Source organism: Phalacrocorax carbo, chromosome 15 (assembly GCF_963921805.1).
Source record: "Phalacrocorax carbo chromosome 15, bPhaCar2.1, whole genome shotgun sequence".
NCBI lineage: Eukaryota > Metazoa > Chordata > Aves > Suliformes > Phalacrocoracidae > Phalacrocorax > Phalacrocorax carbo.
In genome coordinates, this window is record NC_087527.1 from 9,949,705 (window position 1) to 9,972,909 (window position 23,205).

Sequence of the window (23,205 nt, forward strand, 5' to 3'; positions counted from 1 at the left end):
CGACAGCGGGCACTCCGGGCGGCGGGCAGCTCCCGTCAGCCGGCGCGCGCCACCGGCAGGGCAGCCCCGCTCCCCCTCAGCCGCCAGCCGCGGGTTGAGGCCGGGACAGCGGGCGGCCGCGGCGGTTCACGCCGGGGCAGGGGGGCGGGAAAGCTGCCACCCCACCTGCGGGCCTCTCCCCCGGCGGAGCGGAAGCGCTCCCGCCGCCGCATGAGGCCTGCATCACCCGCCTCCTCCTCCTCCTCCTCCTCGGAGCCGAGGGCGGGCGGGCGCCCGCGCTGTGCAGGGCCGCGCCAGGCGCCGCCACCGCCTCAGCACTGCGGGCGGGGCCGCGCCTTCCTCCCGCCCCGCGCCGCGCGCCCCGCCAATGAGCGGCGTCCACATGCCGCGGCGGCGAGAGGGGCCCGGGCGGCCCAGCTCCCATAAGTTACATTAGAGCAGCCGCCGCCGGTGCCCGAGAGGAGCGAGCGGGAGCGGACCGGCGAGGCCGGGCGTGGGGGGCAGCCGAGCGAGCCGAAGCCGTGACGGCGACAGCGGCCTGGGCCGGCGAGGGGAGGATCGCGCTGCTAAAGGGGGGGGGGGGGGCGATTCTGATCCTTTAAGGCGGGCAGCGGGGAAACTGCGCCTTTTTCTTCCCACCCCCCACCCCCCCCCCCGCCACCTCTGGAGGAGAGCGGGGTGAGGCGTGCCGTTATCGCCCTCCGCGGGGGCGGCTCGGAGCCTGGTGAGGCGAACGGAGAGGCCGCTTGGCCACCAGGACGCGGCCCATCCCTGCACAGGCACCCGCCGAGCTCCCCGCTCCCTCTGAGGCGACAGCGGCTCCGGGAGCCCACGCCTCTCTCCTCCTTCTCCTCAGCCGCCTGCCCGGGGCCGGGGGGCACCTGAAGCCCCGCTTATCCCCGCTCGGCTTCCCCAGAGGGCGTGTGGGGTGGGAGGGGGGCGGAGGCTTTTTTTTTTTTTTTGCCGGCGGCTTGCCCTTTTTTTAAAAAAATTTTTTTTTCCCTTTCTCCCTCTTGCCTCCTCCGGGGTGAGGCGCTGAGGTGGGCTCGGGGGCTACTCTCTCTTGCGGGAGGGGGTCTATGGTGATAGCACGGGGGCGGTGGGGGAGAGAGCGAGGGGCTGAGGAGGGGGCTCGCCGCCGCGCCCGCCGCCGCCGCTGAGGAGAAGGAAGAGGAGGCGAGGCACCATTTGCTGCTCCCTGCCCCAGCCATGGAGAACGCGCACACAAAGACTGTAGAGGAAGTTTTGGCATATTTCGGCGTCAACGAAAGCACCGGGCTCAGCCTGGAGCAAGTCAAGAAGCTGAAGGAGAAATGGGGCTCCAACGGTAGGTGAAGCGGCCCCACGCCGCCCGCCTCCCTCCGCCGCGGGGATGCTGTCGTTGGCACTCGTCGTCTTTCCCCCCCTCTGCTCCCTTTTCCACCCCTTTCTCTTTTTCGCTCATCCTTCTCTGGGCCCCGTTTCAAGGCCTATCGTGTGTGTATTTGCAAAGCCGGCATCTCTTACAGGACCCGGAATAGAAGCGAGGGAGAGAAGATGGCTGACTTGAACTCCACCTCGTGGGTTTCTTTCATACCCCAAGCTCACAGGGCTGCTTTGGGAAGGAGGATGTCACCTCCGTTTCCTTTCACCTTAACGGTGGGAAATCTTTTTCCATTCTGAAACGAAGCGCTGTGGGGTTTCTTTTTTGTCCGTCTTGACCTTCATTTTTCCCTGCTTTTGGGTGCCTTTCTGTCCTTATTTTACATTCTTCTCTCGAGTCGGGGCACAGAATTCAGCCGATAAGGTGTTTTTGGTTTTGTTTTTTTAATCCTTATTGCTTGGCCTTCCTAGTCCCTTTTAAAGTCCCATGCCGTTGTGTAAAAATGAAAAGCTATGAGAAAATTATACAGTGGGGCTTTTTTTAGCTTTAACACTGCTTTTGTGCTTCTTGAATTACTAAATCGAGTTGTGGGGAAATAAAAGGGAGAGCAGTGATAAGAAAATATCCTTAAAATGGAGGAAAGAATTCGAAATATTTTGTACCAAGTTTGGTGGTTCGGTTTTTTTAAGCGAACGTGGAGGAAAATATTTGTCGGAAAGCGTTTGAAAAGCATATTGAGCCTTTGACCCTTTGTGTGCAGCAACAGCAGAAGTCCCACAGCTGGCTGGAGTGATGACTTGGCTGAATTATAACACTTAGCACATTCTGGCTAACCTCTTGTGTCTTAAAATTCAAAAACTATCGGGTCTATTCAGATGCTCTAATGAAAAGAGTCTCCTTAATGGGGCTTTCAGTATGTCTGTCAAATCCAACCCAGCTGAGTGTGCAGTTTGAGAACAATATCTGGTGGATGCCTTATAATGCTCTAATGTGTTTCTTCAATGATTTTTTTTTTTTCTTTGACATGCTTCCTGGAAAAAATCTTCCACTGCCAGAGTTACCAGCTGAGGAAGGTAAGCATGTTCATGAAATCTTCTTCTAAATCTTGTTGATTATTAATAATTTTTTAAATGTGCATGACTAAATGGCTCTATTACATATTGCAGGAAAAACCTTACTCGAGCTTGTGATTGAACAATTTGAAGACTTACTAGTTAGAATTTTGTTGCTGGCAGCTTGCATATCTTTTGTAAGTACAAATTTTTTTAATTGCGTAGGCTTCTGTATTGCAGAGTGACAGATGTTCCAATGTACAGGAAATGTATATACTGAAGTTATTCTCTTTCCTAAAAGGCAGAAGTATAGGATGCAAAGTAAAATGCTGTCTCTTAAATTAGTTGCCTTGTGAAGAGGTTTCTGTATGCTAGAAAAATTTCAGGGAATCTTTTACTGCATGAGTCATAAGTATGTAACTACATTAGATGGGTATTTTAAAAAGTGCTTCTCATTCAACCCAGTTTGCTTATTTGAGGTGGGATTTCCCAATGCTTTTGTTGGCTTCGAAGACTAACCTTGAGTAAGTGTTTAACTGGACATTCTTCTTGCCTTCGAGTTAATCGTTATCAAGCTCAATGTATAATCATTGGAAGACATTTTTGGATGCAATGCAGACTGTAAATAGAATTTACATGGCGAATATTCCAGTTGCTTTCCCTTCCTGATAATAGCAAGGTGACAGTTGTTGCTTTTGACAGTGACAAGAATGATGACGGCTGTGATGGCACCATTGTTGACCAAATTTGGTAACTGACCTTCGGATAGTCTAGTCATTAAATGGACATCTTGCTTTGCATATGGGATTAAAAGAACAAGAACATTTTTTTAAAGCATATTTAGGCAATCTTTTTACATAATGTGTGAAGGGTATGAGCTTGCTGAAAAACCAGGAAACTGAGCAAAGGCTAAGTATAGAGGAGGATGAAGGCTGTATATCTTGGGGAGCTGGACAAGAGAAACAAAAGTGTGCAGAATATAAAATTGTTTAGGTAGGACAAAAAGTTTATGGTAGACTTTGCCCTGGAGTTGTCATTAACTCATTTAAAAAAAAATGCTGCAGCTCTTGGGGGGAGTGGAAATTGTGGTGACCCTTTAGCTAAGGGCAAGCTAATTAGGATGGGCAGAGGAGAATGTACTCTGAAGCTGTTCTGTTTGATGGGGGAAGGGTTGCCTGTTGTGGCTGCAGTATATACTGTGCTGCTGATCCTCCACCGAGAGAGACTTCAGCTATCCCCACACTGACAGATTTCAAAGTGCTTTGGGTTTTGGTATGCATATACTGTTACCAGCTAAGCAATGATTGGTGGCATTGGTCTTGACCATGGAGACAAATGTGCGTTACTCGCTCTTCTGTTTCCTGGGGAAGAAGTCAGGGTGGCTATAGAAAACTGAATAAACAGGTCATTCAATAGCTTTTTTCTTCCTCTCTCCCTTTTTTCCTCCCAGAGGGTGAGATGGGGATATACTTTTGTTCCTGAAAAGTCAGGAATGTTTCTCTCATCTCATAAGACAAATGGAAGTTCAGAAGTTTGTTAGCCTTTCATGCCAATGTACACTATTTGTTTTTATTATAACCAAGTAAGTGAAAAATCAAATTCACCAAACTTAAGCCTTCATTGCTGAATCTGAGTAAGTATCATACCAGACTGACAGAGGTCATATAACATACACTGCCAAGCCTTCTCTGAAAACTTGATTAGCATATGGATTCAGTTTCTTTTTTCAGTATGCTTAATTTTCCATTCTAATTAAGAAGTGTAGTCTAATGGAGTGTGGGATAGAGCTGGGTTCTCTGCTTCTGTGCAGCTGGCATGGTATATGACCTTGGACTACTGCTCTGCCTTTTTTGTCTCCTATTTAAGAGTTGTGGATGCCTACTATAAATTTGTTAGTAGTAAAGATTTTAATGGAATGTAAAAAAGAAAACTAGGTACATAATTTTGGTACTTTAAAAGCATGTCCCTGTTGTTTTTGTTTCTGGCTTTCTCCCTGCTCAGTAGGTGATAACCTGTTGTCTGGTTTTTTTCTTAGTTTTTAACGCTTTTTCTTGATGAAAGCATATTAGAGACTTTTGTAGTAGCTGTAAAGAACTCTTTGAGTATGTTGATATAAAGAAGGTATTGCTGCAAAAGTTGTATGTAATTAACATCACCTAAACTCTGGTGATCCTGAAAATGTTTGAATAGAGTACATAGCTGTGTTAGGCTTGTGGACAGTGATTGTTCTGTGAGAACATTGAGAATATTTGAAAACATTACATTCAAGACTGGAATTATACATAGTGCTGAGATTACAAATTATGCTAAGTCATTCTTCTGATGAAAAAACTTAATGCTAGAGCTTAGCTTCAGTGTGTTTGTTATGCTGTCTTCTACAAGACTTAGAAATTCAATTTTTCAATTTGTACTGTTGGAAGGCATGCAAGATCTTGAAATGGATAATTGGACCTAAAATGGAGTCAGTTAAATTTGCATTGGTTTGGATGTTGAGTAATACTGTTGAGAGCCGCTCTTTAATGAGTCAAGACTTCTGGCTTTTGGGGGGGCAGTGTCAGATCCCGCAGAATCATACTGTGGATCTCTGAAGTGCTGGACTGCTTTTTACTATGATTTGTTGTTTGATAGACTGTAAGTGGTAGCACTCAAGTAGAAGGTAGGACACTGTATAGTGTACCAACAGCAGTAAGGTTGGATAGCAGCTCTTGTCTGAAATAACTTTTGACTGAAGACTCCAAGGCCTAGTGTATGTCCCAAAGGGAATTTTCATCTGGATGCTCAGATAAGTAGTTTCCCTTGAATGAAAAGGGATGGGAAAGTGTGGCTTACCAAGGACTCAAGAACAAATGACCCCAAAAGTTCCCAGGTCTTTTGAGTTACTAGTAGGGGGCTGAATGTTGAAATTGGGCGTGAATATATAGCAATGACTTGATTTTTTTTTTTAAGGGTGGGGTTTTTTTAAGCGTGTCGCTGAAAGCTTACTCTAGTTTGAATTTTGTTTTTCTGACAATCAAGTGGAATATGTACTTTACTAGTGGCAGCAGATTTATGTGTGCTTTTAGGAAAGGCCTAGGTGCTGTTAGGGCAGTGAATGTAGTAGTGTTCTTTACTAGCTGTACATCAGCAAGTTAAAAAAAAAAAAACCAAACAACATATTGAAGATTCAGGTATGAGACAGAGGATCTTGAGGTATATAGATTATAATTTTGTGTCATGGAAGATCTTCTGGTAACAGTGTTGTGATCACAAATCATACTGGATTCTTGACAATTATGACTGCACAGAAACACCCATCTTTAACATTGAGATCTGCATTAGATTTTTGTGCAGAAACATCCCCTCTGACAAACTATATAAACTTCTGTGTTCAAAGTGCCTTTTGTGTCCTCTACTCTGACACCCCGTCAGGTATGTGTCAGTAAAATAAATCAGACTAACAGCTGAATCTGTGTCACCCTGGCTGATTGTAGGGGTCATATGCTGCCTGTTTGTTGGCTGTAGATACGATGTCCTACATTCCAAGTCAGAACTGCTGTTACAGATGTGCCTAGTTAGTAATGGCTTAAATTTTTACACTGTTGTTTCTTTGGTATTTCTATTGGCCTTAAGTATCTCTTGAGGAGAAACAGTATAAGTAATTTCTGATAGTGAGTAAATGGATCTATGCATCGGCTTGTGCCTTGTCTTGGTGTTGCGTCAAATCTGTGAAGCCTATGCAGAAATAAAGCTGCAGAGCGCATTTCAGCAGTTCAAGGGCCTTCATAGCCTGACTTTCTAGGTGCAAGTGAGAGGATGTTTAACTTTACACGAACTATGGCTTTTAGTTCTTGCTACTTCTGGAGCATGTACTCGAATCTACAATGTTTACATAAAAGAACAGCTTGCTCTGCTGTGTAAGTGACTCTGACAAGCTGCAATATGTTACCTGTGTATCTGATGTAGAATAATTCTTTGGTAAAGTATATATGCTTTAAACAGTCATGTGTGCTTAAACATGCAGTCTTACCTTTGCATCACACTTATAGTGATTTTTCTTCTATAAGAGGCAGTATAGATTATAAACTCTACCAAAAACTCAAGTATTAAGGTGGTTAAATACAGCATCCTAAGAACATTTATTTATTTATTTATTTTCCCTCCTCCTTCCCCCCCGAGTTGTTTCTTTGATTTCTAAGCTTGGAAGTGAATGTTCTGGGAATGGCTTCTACTAGCGGATATCCATGTTTAGATTAAAACAGTATTACAGCCTGTAAATTAGCATGAGTACAGCTTAATCTGTGTTAAAAGGTGAGCAAAGCTACTCTTGGAGTAAGAAAGATGTGCGAGTGAAAATGTTGCAGGTGTTGCCCTGGAATTCCCCCAAAAGCTACCTGTTAAGGTCAGTAGCAGTGAGTATGTGGCACAAGACAAGGATTGCTGTAGTACATTACACTGGCATGCTTTTAGCTAAACTCAGATTACTCAATAGCACCTGAGATACCAACTGATGGTTAGGGGTGAATAAACTGAGAAGCAACTGTGATTCCATTTTACTTCGTAGAAATTAAACTGTGGGTGCTATGTATTTTAATTTTTTCCCTTACTGCTACATGCTACAGTAATCACAGGAATATGGTGTGGCATGTCTGATGGGTGCTTACAATCTGCTAACCCAGTGAAATTCTTGATTTTGTACTTACATTTGTGGTCAAGATCCTTCCCCCCACCCCACCTTGGGTAGCCAAAAAAAACCCCACTCTACTGAACAATGGAACTAAAATTGGGAGGTTTTTCTTTTGTGTTTCCTAGTGTTCACTGACATGGAACCAGTATCAGGTCTACTAAAACAGTTTGCTTAATTTCAAGCTAATTTCTATTGAAAAGAAAAATCACTAAAAGAGGGTTTCCTGAGTAGTATTTAGTACTCTGTCCAAAATATACTAAACCTTAATTCACAGTATCCTGTGAGAAGAAAGCTCTCTTAAAAGCAGCCCATAGTTTTGCATGACTTGCTTTAATTAGTCCAGGACTACTTTTTGTTACAAGATCTTACTCTCCCAGCTTGCTTCTAAGTTTCCATTATCAAAATGAAAAACAAACACAAAACCTTGCTAGGTTGCTGACAACAAACTGTTTGCTTTTCCTCTGTTAGTGGTAAGCAGGTACAGCCTGCTGGGCAACAGCATTCTCTCTTGAAACATCCATTCTTTACTCTGATTCTGTTTTTGTTGCTTAATGATAAATAGTCAACTGAGACAACTTGCCTCCACAACTTACCTGACAGTGTAGAGATAATTAACTTGTAGAAATGCAAAAAGCTTTAAGGACGCTTCTGTTCTTCTAGCTGTTGTCATCAGTAGTCACTTCATTGCTGGCTGACTTCTGCATTGTACCTCTGCCCCCTCTTTACAAATAACCATGAAAACTAAGTGCTATTTGCCTGTCATAGTGTATTTTTTGGCTTAGTGTCCTGCAGGTCTACCCCATTAGGCTTTGATTAAAATAGGCTTCTGCAAGCCGTAGCTCTAGCAGCCATAAAGCAAATATGCTGAATCAAAGGTGTCCTTTAAGCTGCTTACATCGGCTGTTGATACAGGACTTCTGTCTTGCTGTGAATTTCTGTTATATTTTCAGACTTGGATTTCTCTTGAGCAATTATCTTACTCTTTTTTTTGTCCTACTCTTTTAAGCTTCTTAAATGCATGGTAACTCTACTTATTGACCATACTGCCTGAACAGTACATTGGAGATCAATGACCTGGAAATTAAGCTGTTTTACATGTGAGTCTTAGTGATTAGGGCTGAAATGTGGTGGGGCCCTTCTGAGTAGTAGTAAAATAAAAGATCACTCATTGTAAACCTCTCCAGGGTCTTAAAAGTGGAAACTTTTTGCCAAGGACTCTATGCCTTGGACAAGAATTGTCTAGTTTCTACCAGGCTGCAGCATATGATCTCTGTCGTGACTAAAAACACCTAGGTAAATACTTGTATTTTTTGTTTTACTTTCTCTTTGTTTTTTACTGTGGCTTTGTTTTTACTTCAGAGTACTATCAAATAATAAACCTGATCTGTTATAGCACTATGTATTGTGTATTACAAGTGTCCTAAATGGAGTGTTAATACAGCTGTAGTCTGCTATAATGAAACCAAGAACTTAATATATTCTGTGTTTGTATGTCTATATTTACTAAAATGTTCTAGAACCTCGAGGTTAGATTGTTCTACTATTAGTAATTGTGTGGAAGCTTTTGGTGGGAGAAACATGCATTGCTGGCTTCCAGGATTGACTAGATACTTCATTTTAACCTGGTCACAGATTGATAATTTTGCAAAAAAAAAAAACCCAACAGTGAAGACCTAAAACATGAGGTCTGTACTGTTGGGATCTCTATTCTGAATTAATCTGTTCTTTTTGAAATAACGGCTTATTCAAATAAAAGATCCCTTGAAAACCAAATTTTGGTTGTCCTTGACATACTTGGATCTTGCTGTCCTTATAGCTACTTTCTTCACCTCTTAACATTGCAGGCTTTCTTGATGTTATTTTACAACACATGTGGTCTTCAGTCTGAAAAGATTATGGTTTAGAATTGTGTAAAGCAGATGTTCCATTCTGGTTAACATTGTAGGTGCCTGCTCCGTTCAGAACATCACAAAATGATTGAGTTTACTTGCTTTGTTGGAAGCAAAATGGGCTCTACAGAATTCAAATAAAAAGGAGGGAAGAAATGGATACTAAGCAGCTTTTCTGATGGCAGCATGTGACCTTGTATATGCTAAGGAAACTGGAAATGTACCATTAGCCATTTCTGTAGCTCCACTGGGGGCAGCAGTGCTGGTGCAGAGTAACAGCTGTCCATGATATAAGGGGTAATGCATGGAATGAAGACTACAGTATCAACTGTATGGCTGCTCTAGCAGGTCAAATGGCAGAACTTGTTACTGGGGATTGGAAATTAGTGGTGTGGGAGGAGGGAAGAAATACCAAGATGCAGAGAATGTAAGACACCCTAACTAATCTTCAGAGGGATTACACAGACCCTGAAAATGTTCTGTTGCTGGTTGGAATGTTTTGGTCTTATTAATCATAACCTGGATCTTACAAGTTTATCCTTTTGTAACAAAATTTGTTGTTGCATTGAATTTGCTTGACAGTCTGTTTTCTGCTTGAGACTTTCATGCTGCTGCCTCTTCCTTTTAACATCCTGGAATGTTTCACAATTGAGCAATAGCTCTGAGCAGCATGTTGGTGGAATTACTGTGCTTGCTTTAGTAACGGTTTGCTCGCTGCAGTCTTATAGTGATTCAGAGTGCTGTTGCCTGACTACCAGCCCTAATTATCTCGACACGTTGTTCCTATTTACTGTCACTTTCCAGGCTTCCTGTTGCTCAACATGTTGATGAAAAATCTCTTCCTCTCTGGTCATGTTAGCTTGACTTTTCAGTAACTACAGAACTCTGCTGAGGCCCTGACATACCCATTCAAGTCACATGCATGGCAGAAGTCTGAAACTAGAGTGTAATTCTAAAGCAAATGCATTAAAATAAAATCTTTGGAGCCTTTTAAGCAAGTCCTCAAGTTGCTTCACTTTTTAAAATCCAGTTTTAATTTTAATTTTATCAGCTATTCAGCTCAGAATTCAATTTCAGATGTAACTATCCACTTCACTTAGATGCTTCAATAAGACACTGCTTGAATTTAAATAAGTAGATTCTTATTTTTCATACCTACTTAACAAAAACTTGTGAAGCTGTTTTCATTTGTGTGTTTAAGTTATTGTTAAAGAAAAATTAGCTTGGTTAAAATTCAGATCCTGGCAAAGTTTTACAGTTTAAAATAGTCAAACAAATTGGTCTGCGTCCTGTTTTTAGGCAGTAATGAAAAATTTTTTTTTTACTTTTCACTGCTGTAGCTGTTGTCACATTGGCTTTCGTTTGTGAAACAAAAGTAGAAATATGTTTCCCAAATAAATAGCTTGCTCTTTTAAAAGAGCAGCAGCCTTGGAAATGAACTTTGTACTACTTCAGGAAAGATTCTTTTTCTTCTTTTCCATTGTATGTTGCCAACTCATTCATGTTCTACAAAACTACACCTTGGAAGACAGGGGTTTCAAAAATTGCTCAAGTATAAGCAGCTGAACCTCAAGCTGAAATTTATTGGGTCTTAAGTTTGCAAGGTGTAAATCAGTATTTTAAATCATTGTGTTTCTCTTGCAGGTCCTGGCCTGGTTTGAAGAAGGTGAAGAAACAATCACAGCATTTGTAGAGCCTTTTGTAATATTACTTATATTAGTAGCCAATGCAATTGTGGGAGTGTGGCAGGTATGCAGATACTTTCACAACATCAAATCCCAAATGTTCTGGGTTTTTTTTTTAAGAGGAAAAACTGCAGTGTAGTGTTGGATGCTTCATACAGTGCGAGTAATACATGTTGCTAATTTTAGATTCCTGAGAGTCAACATACCATAAAACTTCTGAACAGAAAGTGATTATTTAAAGGTAAAATGAAAGCTTCAGAAGCATTGCCAAAAAGGCAAAGTGCCCATCAGTGTGTTTGGCCACACGCTTATGAATGCATGAACAAGGTAGTCCAGAACAAAGGCATGAAGTCAGGAAATAAATCAAGTCTTGCAAAGCTAAGAAGCAATCAATTGGATCGGCTTGCAGAAAAGGGGGTTTTGTCCCAACTAGGGAACAAAGGATGGAACACTTGTAATCTAGTTTCTTGTCTGTTTCCTTTTGAGACAAATGTTATATTTTAATACATTTATTAATACATCTAATACTGTATTAATTCTTCCTATTCAGTTACTATAGTACCTATTAAGTGTACATCTGAAGACTGCATGTCTGTCAAAAGGCAGAAGTTTTCTTCTGAAAACAACATCTAAAGACCATGAAATTTTTCCTACATTATCAGCTGTGAGATTAATTAGATGGCTTTTTATAAATTATATCATCAGTAACATACTCTAACACTTCTTGAGATGCCAAAACAAAATTGTTCATATAACTTTAGCTTTTTAATTTGATCACTTCAGATGGAGCATGTCTTGTGTAGGGTTGTTTTTCTGCAGATTCTAGAGGTGTTCTGAAAGTATTCTAGGGTTTTTAGGGTAACTAAAGTTATTTTTAAGGTTATTTTTGGATATATTTTTTTTTAAGGGGGTGATGTTAATGTGACATGTACTTGCTATCAAGTTTCATACTTAAAAAAAAACCAAACACACACCAAAAAACACCCCAAAACACAACAAAAACGCAAACCAAACCTGAGCAAAATAACAACAAAAATTAAGAGGAGGAGCCCTATTAACAGGTTAAAACACGTTAGAAAGGAGCCTACACACTGGAAGCCACCAGAAGTGTCATTGAGTGGCATTGCTGCACACTCCTGTGCTCTGCTTTATGCTAGCAGAGGTAAGCTGGTTGAAGACTAACCCTCAAAAATTCAGTTTTTAGCAGAATCCAGCTTGCTGTGCAACTGCTAGAGCTGGTATGGGGAGAAGAGGTAATGTTGATCAAGGATTGCCCCCTTAAGTGTCATTTTCTGTTTGAATCTTCATAAAGCAATTGTGCAAGAATTAATCTTTAACTTGAAACTTTGAGTTAGAATTCTGCATATAGTAATTCTAAGTATGAAATGTAAAGCTATCTGTATAGTTTGGGGATTTTCTTGTGTAGTTGTATACCCTGTTGTAGGAAGGAACCAATTTTTTTCAGACGTGATAGTGTGCAAAGAATACCTACGTAAGTATATCTATCTCTTTCTATGTGCAGTAAAGTTAATTGTGAAACAGAATTGCTGTACTGATAAATGACTCATTCCTTTGTTTTAATGGGCATGGAAAATAAGTCACAGTACCTAGTCTCCACCCTTAAATATATCTGTTTCTGCAGGTACTAGGTGTGAGCAACTGAGTCATTGTCTTAGCTCTCCCTCTTCAACCTTTCCTCTCACGTGCCCTTTTCCAAAGTGCCATCCACCAGTACTTCAGTGGTTGGCAAGATAGTCTAACTACCATAACTTCAAGCAAACTGGGAACAAAAAGATAGAGCCTGGCACACTGAGCTGGCTGTCCTAGCTGAATCTTGTTTAATTATTTCTTATTTCTCCTTTTTGAAGGAAAAGTTCTGTTTAACTAACCTTCCATTTGTGCAACTTTTTTTTTTCCACCTTTCAGGTGTTGCCTCATGTTAACTCTTAGTTAATCCACAGAAAAGCAATATCAGCGTTCTTGTGCTGAGGAGCAGAATTAATTTACCTGGCAGACTGAGGCTAGTATTAATTACAGCTTTATAGGTCTGAGCTGATATCTCTGCACTGCCTGGCACCAAGCTATGCCATGTAAACATTATTCCTTCAATAATTTTGGTAATACTGTTATTCAGCTCCATTGTGATGTGGAAGGGCCTGATACCTCCAACTTTGAATTTCTGAAGATTAGGTTTCTGCTTTGACACATGCAGGAGAAAGGCTTTTATTACCTTGAAAGGCTGGTATATATTTGGAACTCAGCCATTCTAAAAAACTAGAAGCTCTTCTCAAAGAGGTAGAGAAGGAGTACCGATAAGCTGTTGGTTTCTTCTGTTGTCCTTTATCTAGGTGGCATCATGATGTTGATATCAATCTCTGGTAGAGCTTAGCTGAGAACACTGCACTTGAGCTAGGAAAGCTATAGTGTTAGTGGAAATAAAAAGGTTGTCATGAGTGGGATTCATCTAAGCTTGTAAACTTTCAGGCTCTGGGGAAGCTTCTAGTCTGTATGCTTTGATTTCACTTTAGTGTGACTTGATTTGCTGAAACAAAGGTTGATAATACACTCTTTGAACTTTGTCTTAACTTGACCCTTGATTTCTATCGGTAAGTGAAATTAGTAGTGCTAGTCCAGTCTGAGTTTAAGCTGCTCCAGCCGGTAAGGTACAGCTGAGACAAGACTGCATCCATGAGTCTTAATTCTGCTTAGTCCTTTATGTCAAAAAGCATCCATATGTTACACAGAACTCTTTGTGTGGCCTCCCTGTAACAAGACATAATGGATATTCTTGATGGGAAATGCTGCAGGGTTTGAATGAACAACTTCTAGGTTCTACATACCCACTAATATCTTCATTATGTTGTAATAATTTCCAGTCAGCAACCTCATAAGGGGAGGGGTCACATAATTTTCTGTATTAATAAATGTAGCTGAGCTGAGTCAGTAGTACTGATGTGATGATGCATTTGAAAAACCAGATCTGACACATATTTTTCCTTGAGGGCTTTAAAATTACACAAATTTTGCTGTCTTTTAGGAAAGAAATGCTGAAAATGCTATTGAAGCTCTTAAAGAATATGAACCAGAAATGGGCAAAGTATATCGACAAGACCGAAAAAGTGTACAGAGGATTAAAGCAAGAGACATTGTCCCAGGGGATATTGTAGAAGTGGCAGGTAAGACTCATTTACATAGTACGTATGTGTATTAGCACATTATTATAAAATTGTTGTGGGGGCCTTGTCTTAATTATTTGAGGCCCGGGGGGAGTTTCCAACAATGCTTAAGTATATGCTTCACTTAAAATCAGTCTTGCTTCTGTTCATCAGTAATTACCTTAAATGTGCATTGACATTGAAGGGATTGTTTTTCAAATTGCCTCTTAGTTTAATTGGTAGGTCTAAAAGCAAAGCATCTTAATTGGAGTGCAGGTCTTAACACTTGTTCGGACTCTAAAATTTTATTTTCTAAAGTCTGGTTTCAGAGTATCTTACAACTTGTCTGTTTTCTATCACAAAATACTCTTCCTTGCTTTTAAATGTGTTCAGTTTCCTTAGGTTCTGGAATGCAGAGAGTTTTTTTCAGTCATGCTCTATCCTTTATCTAAGGAAAGATAATTTCATCTGAAGGTTTTTTCCACCTCTTACGCTTGTAGTAGCAGCATCTTTCAATGTCTCTTCACAAATGTCTTCCTCTGTCCTCTTGGCTGGTATGACTAGCATGTGACATCATTGTTTTCTCATTTTCCATAATTCCTTATTGCTTCTTTTGCCTATTGCTGTATAGGAGACCTCAAATAGAGGGAACTCTATGAACTAGAGCTTCCTATTTCTCCAGTATAAGCGTTTGAAGTAACAGTCTTAAAAGACTGGACTCTTGCATCAGGCTTTCTAATAACTTAGATTTGCCCTAAAAAGTGTATCTTTATTTGGAAGGAGTGCAAAAATAAAGTATTGTATACTTATGGCTAAAATACCTTCATTTTGGTGATAATGACATACCAATAACTTGTTCTCTAAACTGGTCTTGTCAGTGGCTTTAATGTTTCCAGTTCCTTCCCAGATAAAACTAGGTGGCTCTTGTTCAGTGTCAGGCGTGATTGAATGCTCATATATTGTAGGTCATTATCAACTGTTAATTGAGTGATTATTCCTCTGGGAACAATTTAGGGTGTACATCAAACTTTTTTTTCCACTAGTGTCACTTTGCTTTTGGAGGAGGTAGCTGTCTCAAGAGGAGATATATACCCTTAAACTTGACTATCCTCCTACTGTAATTAGCGGGCAGAGAGAGTATGCACTCAAAATGAAGTTGGTGTTGGCTGTCTGCCCAGCTTTCATTCCTTGAGAAACTTTAATGTTTGTTGAGCCCTGTCTCGAGCCTCTGTGTGTGCATAGGATGATTCAGCTACAGCATCCCTTGCCAGGGCAATTCAGAGTGTCAATCTCATGAAGGCTGAAGCTAGTGTTCTCTTAGCATCTGTTGGTGAACAAGTGCAAATACAAAGTGCTGATAGCTGAAATAAAGGGTGAATGATGATACCTTGTCACTTAATCTGCTGTTTTGACTCACTGTTACTGCACTGTAAATTAAATCTGTGAGTTCTGCAATGAGAATTTGTTTAAGCAGTTGATGTTTCCTGTGTCCTTTTGAGGGAAACAGACCTGTATAAATTGCAGATTCTGCAGTAGGTGTCTAGTCCAAACCTTTATCCATGTCACCAATGGAATGGTAGTTTTGGAAGCAGTTTATATCGCGGGAATACATTGGGGTTGTGTTTTTTGGTACTTTAAAGCAGTATTGGTAGAATTACAAGTTGACGACTGTGTATTTTGTACTGGTTTGGGGTACCTCGCTAAGGGAAAAAGCTGGATTTTGCTGCTCTGTCAGGTGCTTAGAGCACAGAAAAAATTCTGATTCTTTGCTATTTTGGAAGAGGTAGAGATTGCATTTTCATCTTACAGAAAAAGACAAAGCTAAATTTGTATGTGAAACACCTGGGGATGTGTGGGCTTTTACTTACCTTGCTGTATGTTGTCAGTATCAATAAAACAAATTACTTGTGCTGTCTCTTTAAAAGGCCTATGTCTGAAGGAGAGAAATAAATTGGAAATAAACTGCTGACTAGCATACCTATAACACTAGGTTGTCTTTAACAAATGTCGTATTCTATTTTTTGTAAGGTTACTATGCATTATTTTTAAATCTGCTTGTAGAAGAGTGTCTGGATAGCCCAACATGTGTAGAACTGATTTTTTTTTTTTAAAGGGGACAAACTTAAAAACTGGTATGCTCGTATAGAGAAACAAAAAGAACAGTCATAAAAGTTGGATAATTTAAGATAGATGGTCTAGCTTGCTGACTGTCTGTAGAAGTTCATGCTGGTTAAAATACTCAAACTGGTGGGTCAAACAGTCTGAAGCTAGTCTTAAGGATTCATCATATTTTTCTTATATTGGCAAATCAGTTGCGGCTTCAAGTGAAGGTAACTAAGGGTAAGTTGTGTGGATGTTTAATACAGAAATAAGTGCTTCAGTGTAACACAAACTCTGATACTGAAACAAGGAATTCTAACATGTAGATTGACAACAATGAGATTTTAATTGTAATCAATCTCAGAAAAGCTATCGAGCAAGTAAAGAGGAGCAATACATGATGTACTGGTGTTAGTGTCAAGACCCGGAGGTGAGAGAGACTGTGTGCATGCCTGTGCCTCAAGTATAAGAGTACTGCGATGGCCTTTGACATGGTGTTTGCAAAAAGATGACCATGTAGGGAAGCAACAGAGCGCTTCATACTGGATACATATCTGGGTATGGAATTCTAGGCAAAGTGCCAATGACATTTGTGTGTCCAGGCAAATATCTTCTAACCGAGTGGCATAAATAACCAGGTGATAGGTTTCTCCCCTATGATATAATCCCCTTTTGAACAACTTTCTATGGGTCTTCCATTACAAAACAGTTGTATTTCACGCTATAACAGCTTTGTTAATTTGAAGTAGCTGTATGTGGGTCTGACAGAGAGATAATCCTTTGTTGTAGGAATTGGTAGGTTGGTATTGCATTTCAGGGGAAGTGGGGGAATATATTTACCTCTTTACATTGCAAGAGTTCCCTGAGGAAAAAGTAGCATTGAATCATTTATAAAATCATTTGGTATTTTCAGTAGTTTCAAACCTCTTGAAGACAACCTGGTTGGCTCAGCGTAACCCAATGACAGTGCAATAATGGTTTATATTATTACTTTTTATTCTGGCCCCTTAGGCTATTTGTAGAGCTTGACTGTGTTCATTATATAGACTATTCAGTCTGCCTCGTGGCCTTCTAAAATAAAGCTTCTGGAAAATATTTTCTTTAATTGGTCTGTCAACAGAGCAGATGGATGCTGGTTTATTTGACCTGAAGTAGTAGGTGGAAACAGCAGGTCTGCATGGTCACCTTGCAGTAAATAGGGAGTAACATGAATTAGATTATCCCGCAAGTGGTAGATAACCTAGTGTCTGATGTGCCTCTTGGGGCCCAGCCTGCATACTGATACTGGAGAACTCTTGATGAACAATTACTGGTTCTTACGCCTCGTAGCTAACAAATTCAGCATAAATGCTACACTAAAATTTTGCAGGTGCTCTAGCAGACACTGTAGACCATGTTTGCTCAGAGACTGTGCAGGCAGTGAATTCCTTAGCTATACATGTTAGGAAGACTTTCTTCCATGTCTGCTGAAGCAGAGGTCGTTGAAAAGATACTATACAATTGACAAACTCTTTGGGATGAAGTTGGGGTTACAGGTTTGGGATGTATGCCTTAAATTTACTTGCAGACCTCTGGCAGGTGTAGTTCTCGGAACTGTAGTGTGTAAGGGTTACTATGCTGCACTGTTTGCTTCGTAGAATTGATAAACTGGAAAAATCCAGATACTGGCCTCAAATGGCTTTTCAGTTCACCTGTCTTTTAAAATGTATTATTGGCTGCTATAAAAGCTTAAATTCATTGGAGGATGTACTCTAAACTTGTAACTAATGGCTGTCTTAATAGATTAAAGATGTCCTTTGTTTTAGCTGAGTTTTTGTTTAACTTGGTGCAAGTAGCATTCTAAAGAGAAGCTTAGAATAGCATGGCCTTGGTTCTTTGAAGTTTTGTATGAAGCCCAGTCTAACAAATTGGGATAAACTGGTTGCAAATCATTTACTCTTGAAGAAGCACATTTAGGAATGGAAATGAGCTTTGTTCACTTCTGTTGTATTTTCCTGTCTGAAAAGTTCTAGTTTAGATACAGCATATCTGACTTGCTGAATTTAATAAATGAATGTTCATTTGTTGCAATCTATAAGTGACGAAACTGGAGTCACAACAGTTTCTCTTTTCCCTGAAGTGCTGAATGATGGTTCTTGTCATCCGTTATTATATTTGTAAGTACTGAGCAGCTTAACACAGTTCCCAGAATCTGTTGCTTATTAAATTGGTGTGTTTTCCAGGAGACTTAGTTTTAAGTTTATACCTGGTATAAAGTATGCAAGAACTATTTTCTGAGGCTTTCAATTCTAACTGCAGAGCATGTGAAGACTTCCTAAAGCACAGATGCCTTATAATTAAGGGAAGATAAATTTTGTGGTGAAGAAGTTTGGGAAGGAAGATTTTTGAGGTGAATTACGTCAAACTCCAGTGTGGTTATGAAGACCTGTGGGTTCTCCCTGACAGTATAAGCAACAAACATTGATGTTGCAGATCTTACTCCAAAACATCTGGGTCCTCATGCCTGTGTGGCTTTTCTAATAACTAGAACTGATTTTTCAGACTTGGTGCTAGAGGTGCAGGTTTACTTTTTTGGAAAAGTACTGAGATCAGGCGGGGAAGGATGGAGTGAGACTTAAGTCCAGAATGCTGACCTACTGTCCTAAAAGCATCCTGCTGAAAGCATCTCTTGATATGGAAAGAAGTTGACTACAACTATATTTTTTCTTACCTAGTGCAGGCTGTCAGTTTTGGTTTTTAAAGGTTAAGCACATATTTTGCTTTTTCCATAAAGTGTACTGCTTTTGAACCAGAAAAAATACGTAAGTAAAATCAGTGGTTAATAAATACACATACGAGTAGTGCATAAATCTGTGCGCTTTAGTGAGCATTTTGGCTGTTAAACTCTAACACATCAGAGACAGGCTTGAGATAACCGGACGCAGTCCAAACTCCACTGAAGCCTGGAGTTATACAGGGTTCAGGTCAGGGCATACTTTCAAATGTGTGTCACTTTCAACATACACTTGAAAACTTAGAAACACATCTCCAATTTTTTTCCCAATTCTTGTAGCAGTTTCCTCCAGAGTTGCCAAACAAGTAAAAACAGTTAAACTAATTCTGTTTTAATTGTTTGAATTCAGAATGTATCTGATGTTCTATATCTGATTAGAAACGATACTGCAGTGGGATTTAATTATAAGTATAAATAGTACTGAATAAAATGCTTGAACATCAAGATAATGTTCTGTTAATAACTTATCACCCTGGCAAAGCAAGCATTTTGTAAGGCTAAAGAAAACCTGCACTTGGAGTTATGCTCTACTTCCAGAATTCTTGCTGCTTGTGTTACCCAAATGCAGTCTAACTTGGAAATAGGACTTCAGCTTTGGTGTGAAGGTGTTGATTCTCCACCTGATCTGGCAAAAGTTGAAGCTTAGCTTACCAGTTTTTTCTTTCTGCTATTAGATACTTTTACAGGCTGGTCACAAGAGTTTTCAATCTACAAGACAAATTCAGATTAGACATACTCAGATTAGAAATAAGTGCAGACTTGTAGACAGGGTACCTGCCCATTGGCACATCTAATTTAATGTTCTGGTGCCCTCTTCAGAGAGAATGACATAGAAATATGGTTTTACAGAATGAGAAGAAACGAAGTAGGAATAATTCAGGTCTTACGTACTGTTAATTAAACAGTATATAAATTTTTTTCTTGATACAACCTTTCCTTCCAAACGTAAAATACTTTGCTCCAGAAAGCTAAGCTTTTTCTGTGATTCTGGTTTTCATTGATAAGAATGCAATGTGAGTAAGTGTTTTGTCTGAAACTTGTTTAACTTCTACCTTTAACAGTTCTTAAGTTAGGATAATCACAGTTCTGCATACGCTGCACAGTAAATTCCATGGATCTTTTCTGTCCATCCAGAAGGCAGAATGGCATGTGATAGAGAAGCCTATTTCATTAATGTTGTCTAATCTGCAGTATGCCTGCTAAATGCAAGCAATGAATGTATTCAACTGTATTGTTCTGTCACCTTGGCAGTAAAAGCAAGTGCTGGTGCTATTATAATCTTTGTCTATCTTACTAGTTTGGAGTGGAAACTCAGACTCAAAATATATTTCATAGTCACTCTTCTAATTTTGACAATTTGACACTCTTGGCCTTGTATGAAAGCGTAGATGGACTCAATAATCTTCCTGTTTTGTAGAGCTTCTGATTTCTGGTAGCATTTTATTATACCCTGTACAGGAAGTGTTAAATACTTAAAACCTGTTACTACGGAAGAAAAATTAAGTTTCTTATGGTAAAAGGAAATCAAACACAATAGAAAGACTAGATTGTATGCATGCAAGGGGGAAGAGGAGCTAAGCTGAGCTCATGTTAAGGAAGTTTAATATAAGAAATGATTGTGCAGCAACAGCTATACTTCTAAATAGAAGCTGTCAATTCTGTTCAGGTGTAAGTTTTAACTATTACTATCCCCCAGCAGAAATAATGCTCAGTTCTGGTTGATCCAGGTATGTAGCATCCTCTATGTGCTATTTAAGCCTGCTCATTCAAATTCTTAAACCTTATGGTTGTACCCATACTTCATGTGGATAGTTCAGTTGTCTCAGTTTATTAGTAAATATTCACACAGTGGTGTGTCCTCTAATTTAGAGGATAAGAAACTTACCTTTGGGCAAGAGGGGGGGGACTTTGAAGTAACTGATTCTTTAAGAGGCTAAAGATCTCACTAGGAAAAGTGGTTTAAATAACTGTACACATATTATGTGATGTTGAAACAGTTAAAGAAAGTAGTTGCTAACACAATGTTTTTTGGCAAAAGAATTAATACTTTTTCCTGGTGATGGTAAAAAAGCATGCATGGTATATTTTGAATCAGGTGTTTTAATAGTGGTGTGGTAAGTTACAGTTGTTGAATTTGACAGTATTTCTACTCCAGCCTGATGAAATCAGAGCATCCTAATAAAGCAGGAGAAAGACCATAGTGCCTTAAAAATCAAAATACATGGCATGTTTCAACAATGAACATTAATCTATTAAGATACGTAAAAGGGTGGAAAATGATGCTTGCTTTTTTTTTTTTCTCTTCTTCCTCTCCATTTGGTGTTTTATGGAAGTTGTTCTGGGGATGTTTTCACTCACTTTCAGGAATCATTGTTTGTGTTCCCGAATTGTTCAACAATATATTGAAAGGGTATCCCAGTTCTTCAGAACGCACCTAAAAAACAAAACCTGCAAAATTGGACAACAGTAGTGGAATAGTTTAGAGCTGTACAGATAATCTTCATTGCAAAAGTCCAGTTCCAGCCCCAACCAGCTGATAGCGGATATAGGTCAACACTGGCTTTGGTTAATGATAAACATAAATAAGAAAGTTTTAGGTTAATGTTGTATATGAAGAACCATTCTGACTTCTATAGGGAAAAATTAATATACTGTGATCACTTGGGCTTTTTGCAAACAGATCACTTTCTTTGCTAAGAAGATGAATTGTTCTTGTAATACTTGTATTAACATAAAAAGGAAGCAAAACTTTTCACTTTTTATAATGTGCCTGTCTGTAAACCTCCTCTTAGGAAGTCTTCAGTTGTAGGAGGGGTCAGAGGCAGTTAACAGAGCTGATAATGGTGTTCAAAGTACACATTTAAAGTAGTAGCTTTGTGTTGAGGACTCTTGTACATCATAGTGGCTTTTTCAGCATAAAGTTAATATTGCTTCCTGAGCCTGCCATTACCAACAGTTTTGACTAGAAAATCTAGAATATCGTTCAAGACTTGAAGTCTTACAGTCAGAAGGGCTGTTTTAATCAGTAGTTAAGTGTTTATCTAAACTATGCTTTAAGAACACTTATCTAGGCAGTTTTGAAAGCAGGCTATTTGATTTCTTCAGAGCTGTTGTAGAAATCAAATAACTATTTAGGATTAAAACTTAGTTAAAATAATGGATGAAATGCCTTCGCAACTGACTTGTTATTTTAGACTTAGAACTATGGTATTATATCTGTTTGGACTGTAGCAGCTCTGTACTGAGCAACACAAATACATATTCACTTTCTAATTTCTTGTAGTTCAAGCCTTGAGTAATACTTTTACTGGTTTTGTGGACTGAACTGTGATTGAATTTAAAAAGCCCCCAAGAAAGCAACAAAAAAGCCTGATTTCTTTCCTTTCTTAAAGGATATGGGGGGAAAAAAAAAGCCTTCTTGTAGATGAGATCGGCACTAGACTGTTCTCTAAAATTTCCTGTGGGTTCCTATCTATCATAGGATGATTTCCTATCTATATTCAGTTTCAGTTATGCTCATGACAGTATATTCAAGACTATAAATTACTTAGAGTCCTAGCTGTTACTTTACAAAGAACTGCTTAAAATAGTTCTATAACTGACCCTGATGTACAGCTTTCCTACCTATTGGAAATGTCTTGAATGTTTTACTACAGCCTTCTCAAACAGAGATGGTGAGTGAATGTGTCTTATCTTAAATTGTTGAGATAAACTTAGAAAGTTGCAGTATTGTAATAAACTTAACACTTTAATTCTGACAATTGGGGTAATCAATGGTAGGAGTAGTTATCATGGAAATACTCATGTTTGAGTATCAATAGCCTACTAGAGCAGCGGTCTCTCCTAGTACTTTAGATCTTGTGAATATTGTGTTTGATTAACTTAGAGATGTTCTGAAGTAGTAGGTTGGAAGATGACTTGTAAGCTTTGCCATAAGTTCTGTCCAGTTCCTTGAATGTTTTAAGTTGTGGGTTTTGTTTTTAACAGCTTCTTTTTTTGTCTTATGGAGTGATTAAGTCTTTAGGAGTGTTGTCAAATGTGGTAGTGTGTTTGAGTTGGCTGTAGTTTTCCAGCTGCTTTAAGTACTTGGAAATGTTTATGCAGATTGACAGCCGTTACACCACATTGAACTGAGGTATTAGCCTGTTGTTCAGTGATATCGGAAAACCAGCTGCTAGTATATGTCTCCATATAAACCTCCTCATGACATCAGGGGAGCATATTGAATAGTTTTGCCATTTTTGGCTTAGGCCACTGTTTGTCTAATGCTATTTTCTCTTGCTGCTCAAGGGCATTGTGGTTTAAATTAGTTTTCACATGCTATAATGATAAAAAAGGGAACTTGTGGCTATTTACTGGATCCCTTCATATACAATTGCTTACAAAAACAGCCTTCTCAGTTTGCAAGCAAAACTAAGCAATCTTTTGCTGATTTTAATGGTTGGGATTTCTTTGACCTTACAAAAAGTCACATGGTGCAACTTAACGTTAGGAATAGCACTTAATTCTCCTCTTCAGCATTTTG

At 39.6% G+C, this 23,205-nt stretch overlaps 1 protein-coding gene across 3 annotated transcripts in view; it reads left to right on the forward strand.

Annotated features, from left to right (window-relative positions):
- Positions 1-1,098: 1,098 nt before the first annotated feature.
- The window catches only part of ATP2A2 (ATPase sarcoplasmic/endoplasmic reticulum Ca2+ transporting 2), a 47,411-nt gene continuing 25,304 nt past the window's right edge, over positions 1,099-23,205 (forward strand). The window contains exons 1-5 of one of the 3 annotated variants that reach the window (XM_064466183.1): positions 1,099-1,327; positions 2,419-2,436; positions 2,530-2,612; positions 10,612-10,716; positions 13,690-13,828. In XM_064466183.1, the coding sequence (XP_064322253.1) occupies positions 1,210-1,327; positions 2,419-2,436; positions 2,530-2,612; positions 10,612-10,716; positions 13,690-13,828 (463 nt within the window). In that variant the 5' untranslated portion in view covers positions 1,099-1,209. The remainder of the gene's footprint in view (positions 1,328-2,418; positions 2,437-2,529; positions 2,613-10,611; positions 10,717-13,689; positions 13,829-23,205) is intronic. The other 2 variants (XR_010375292.1, XM_064466184.1) reach the window with 2 other exon arrangements.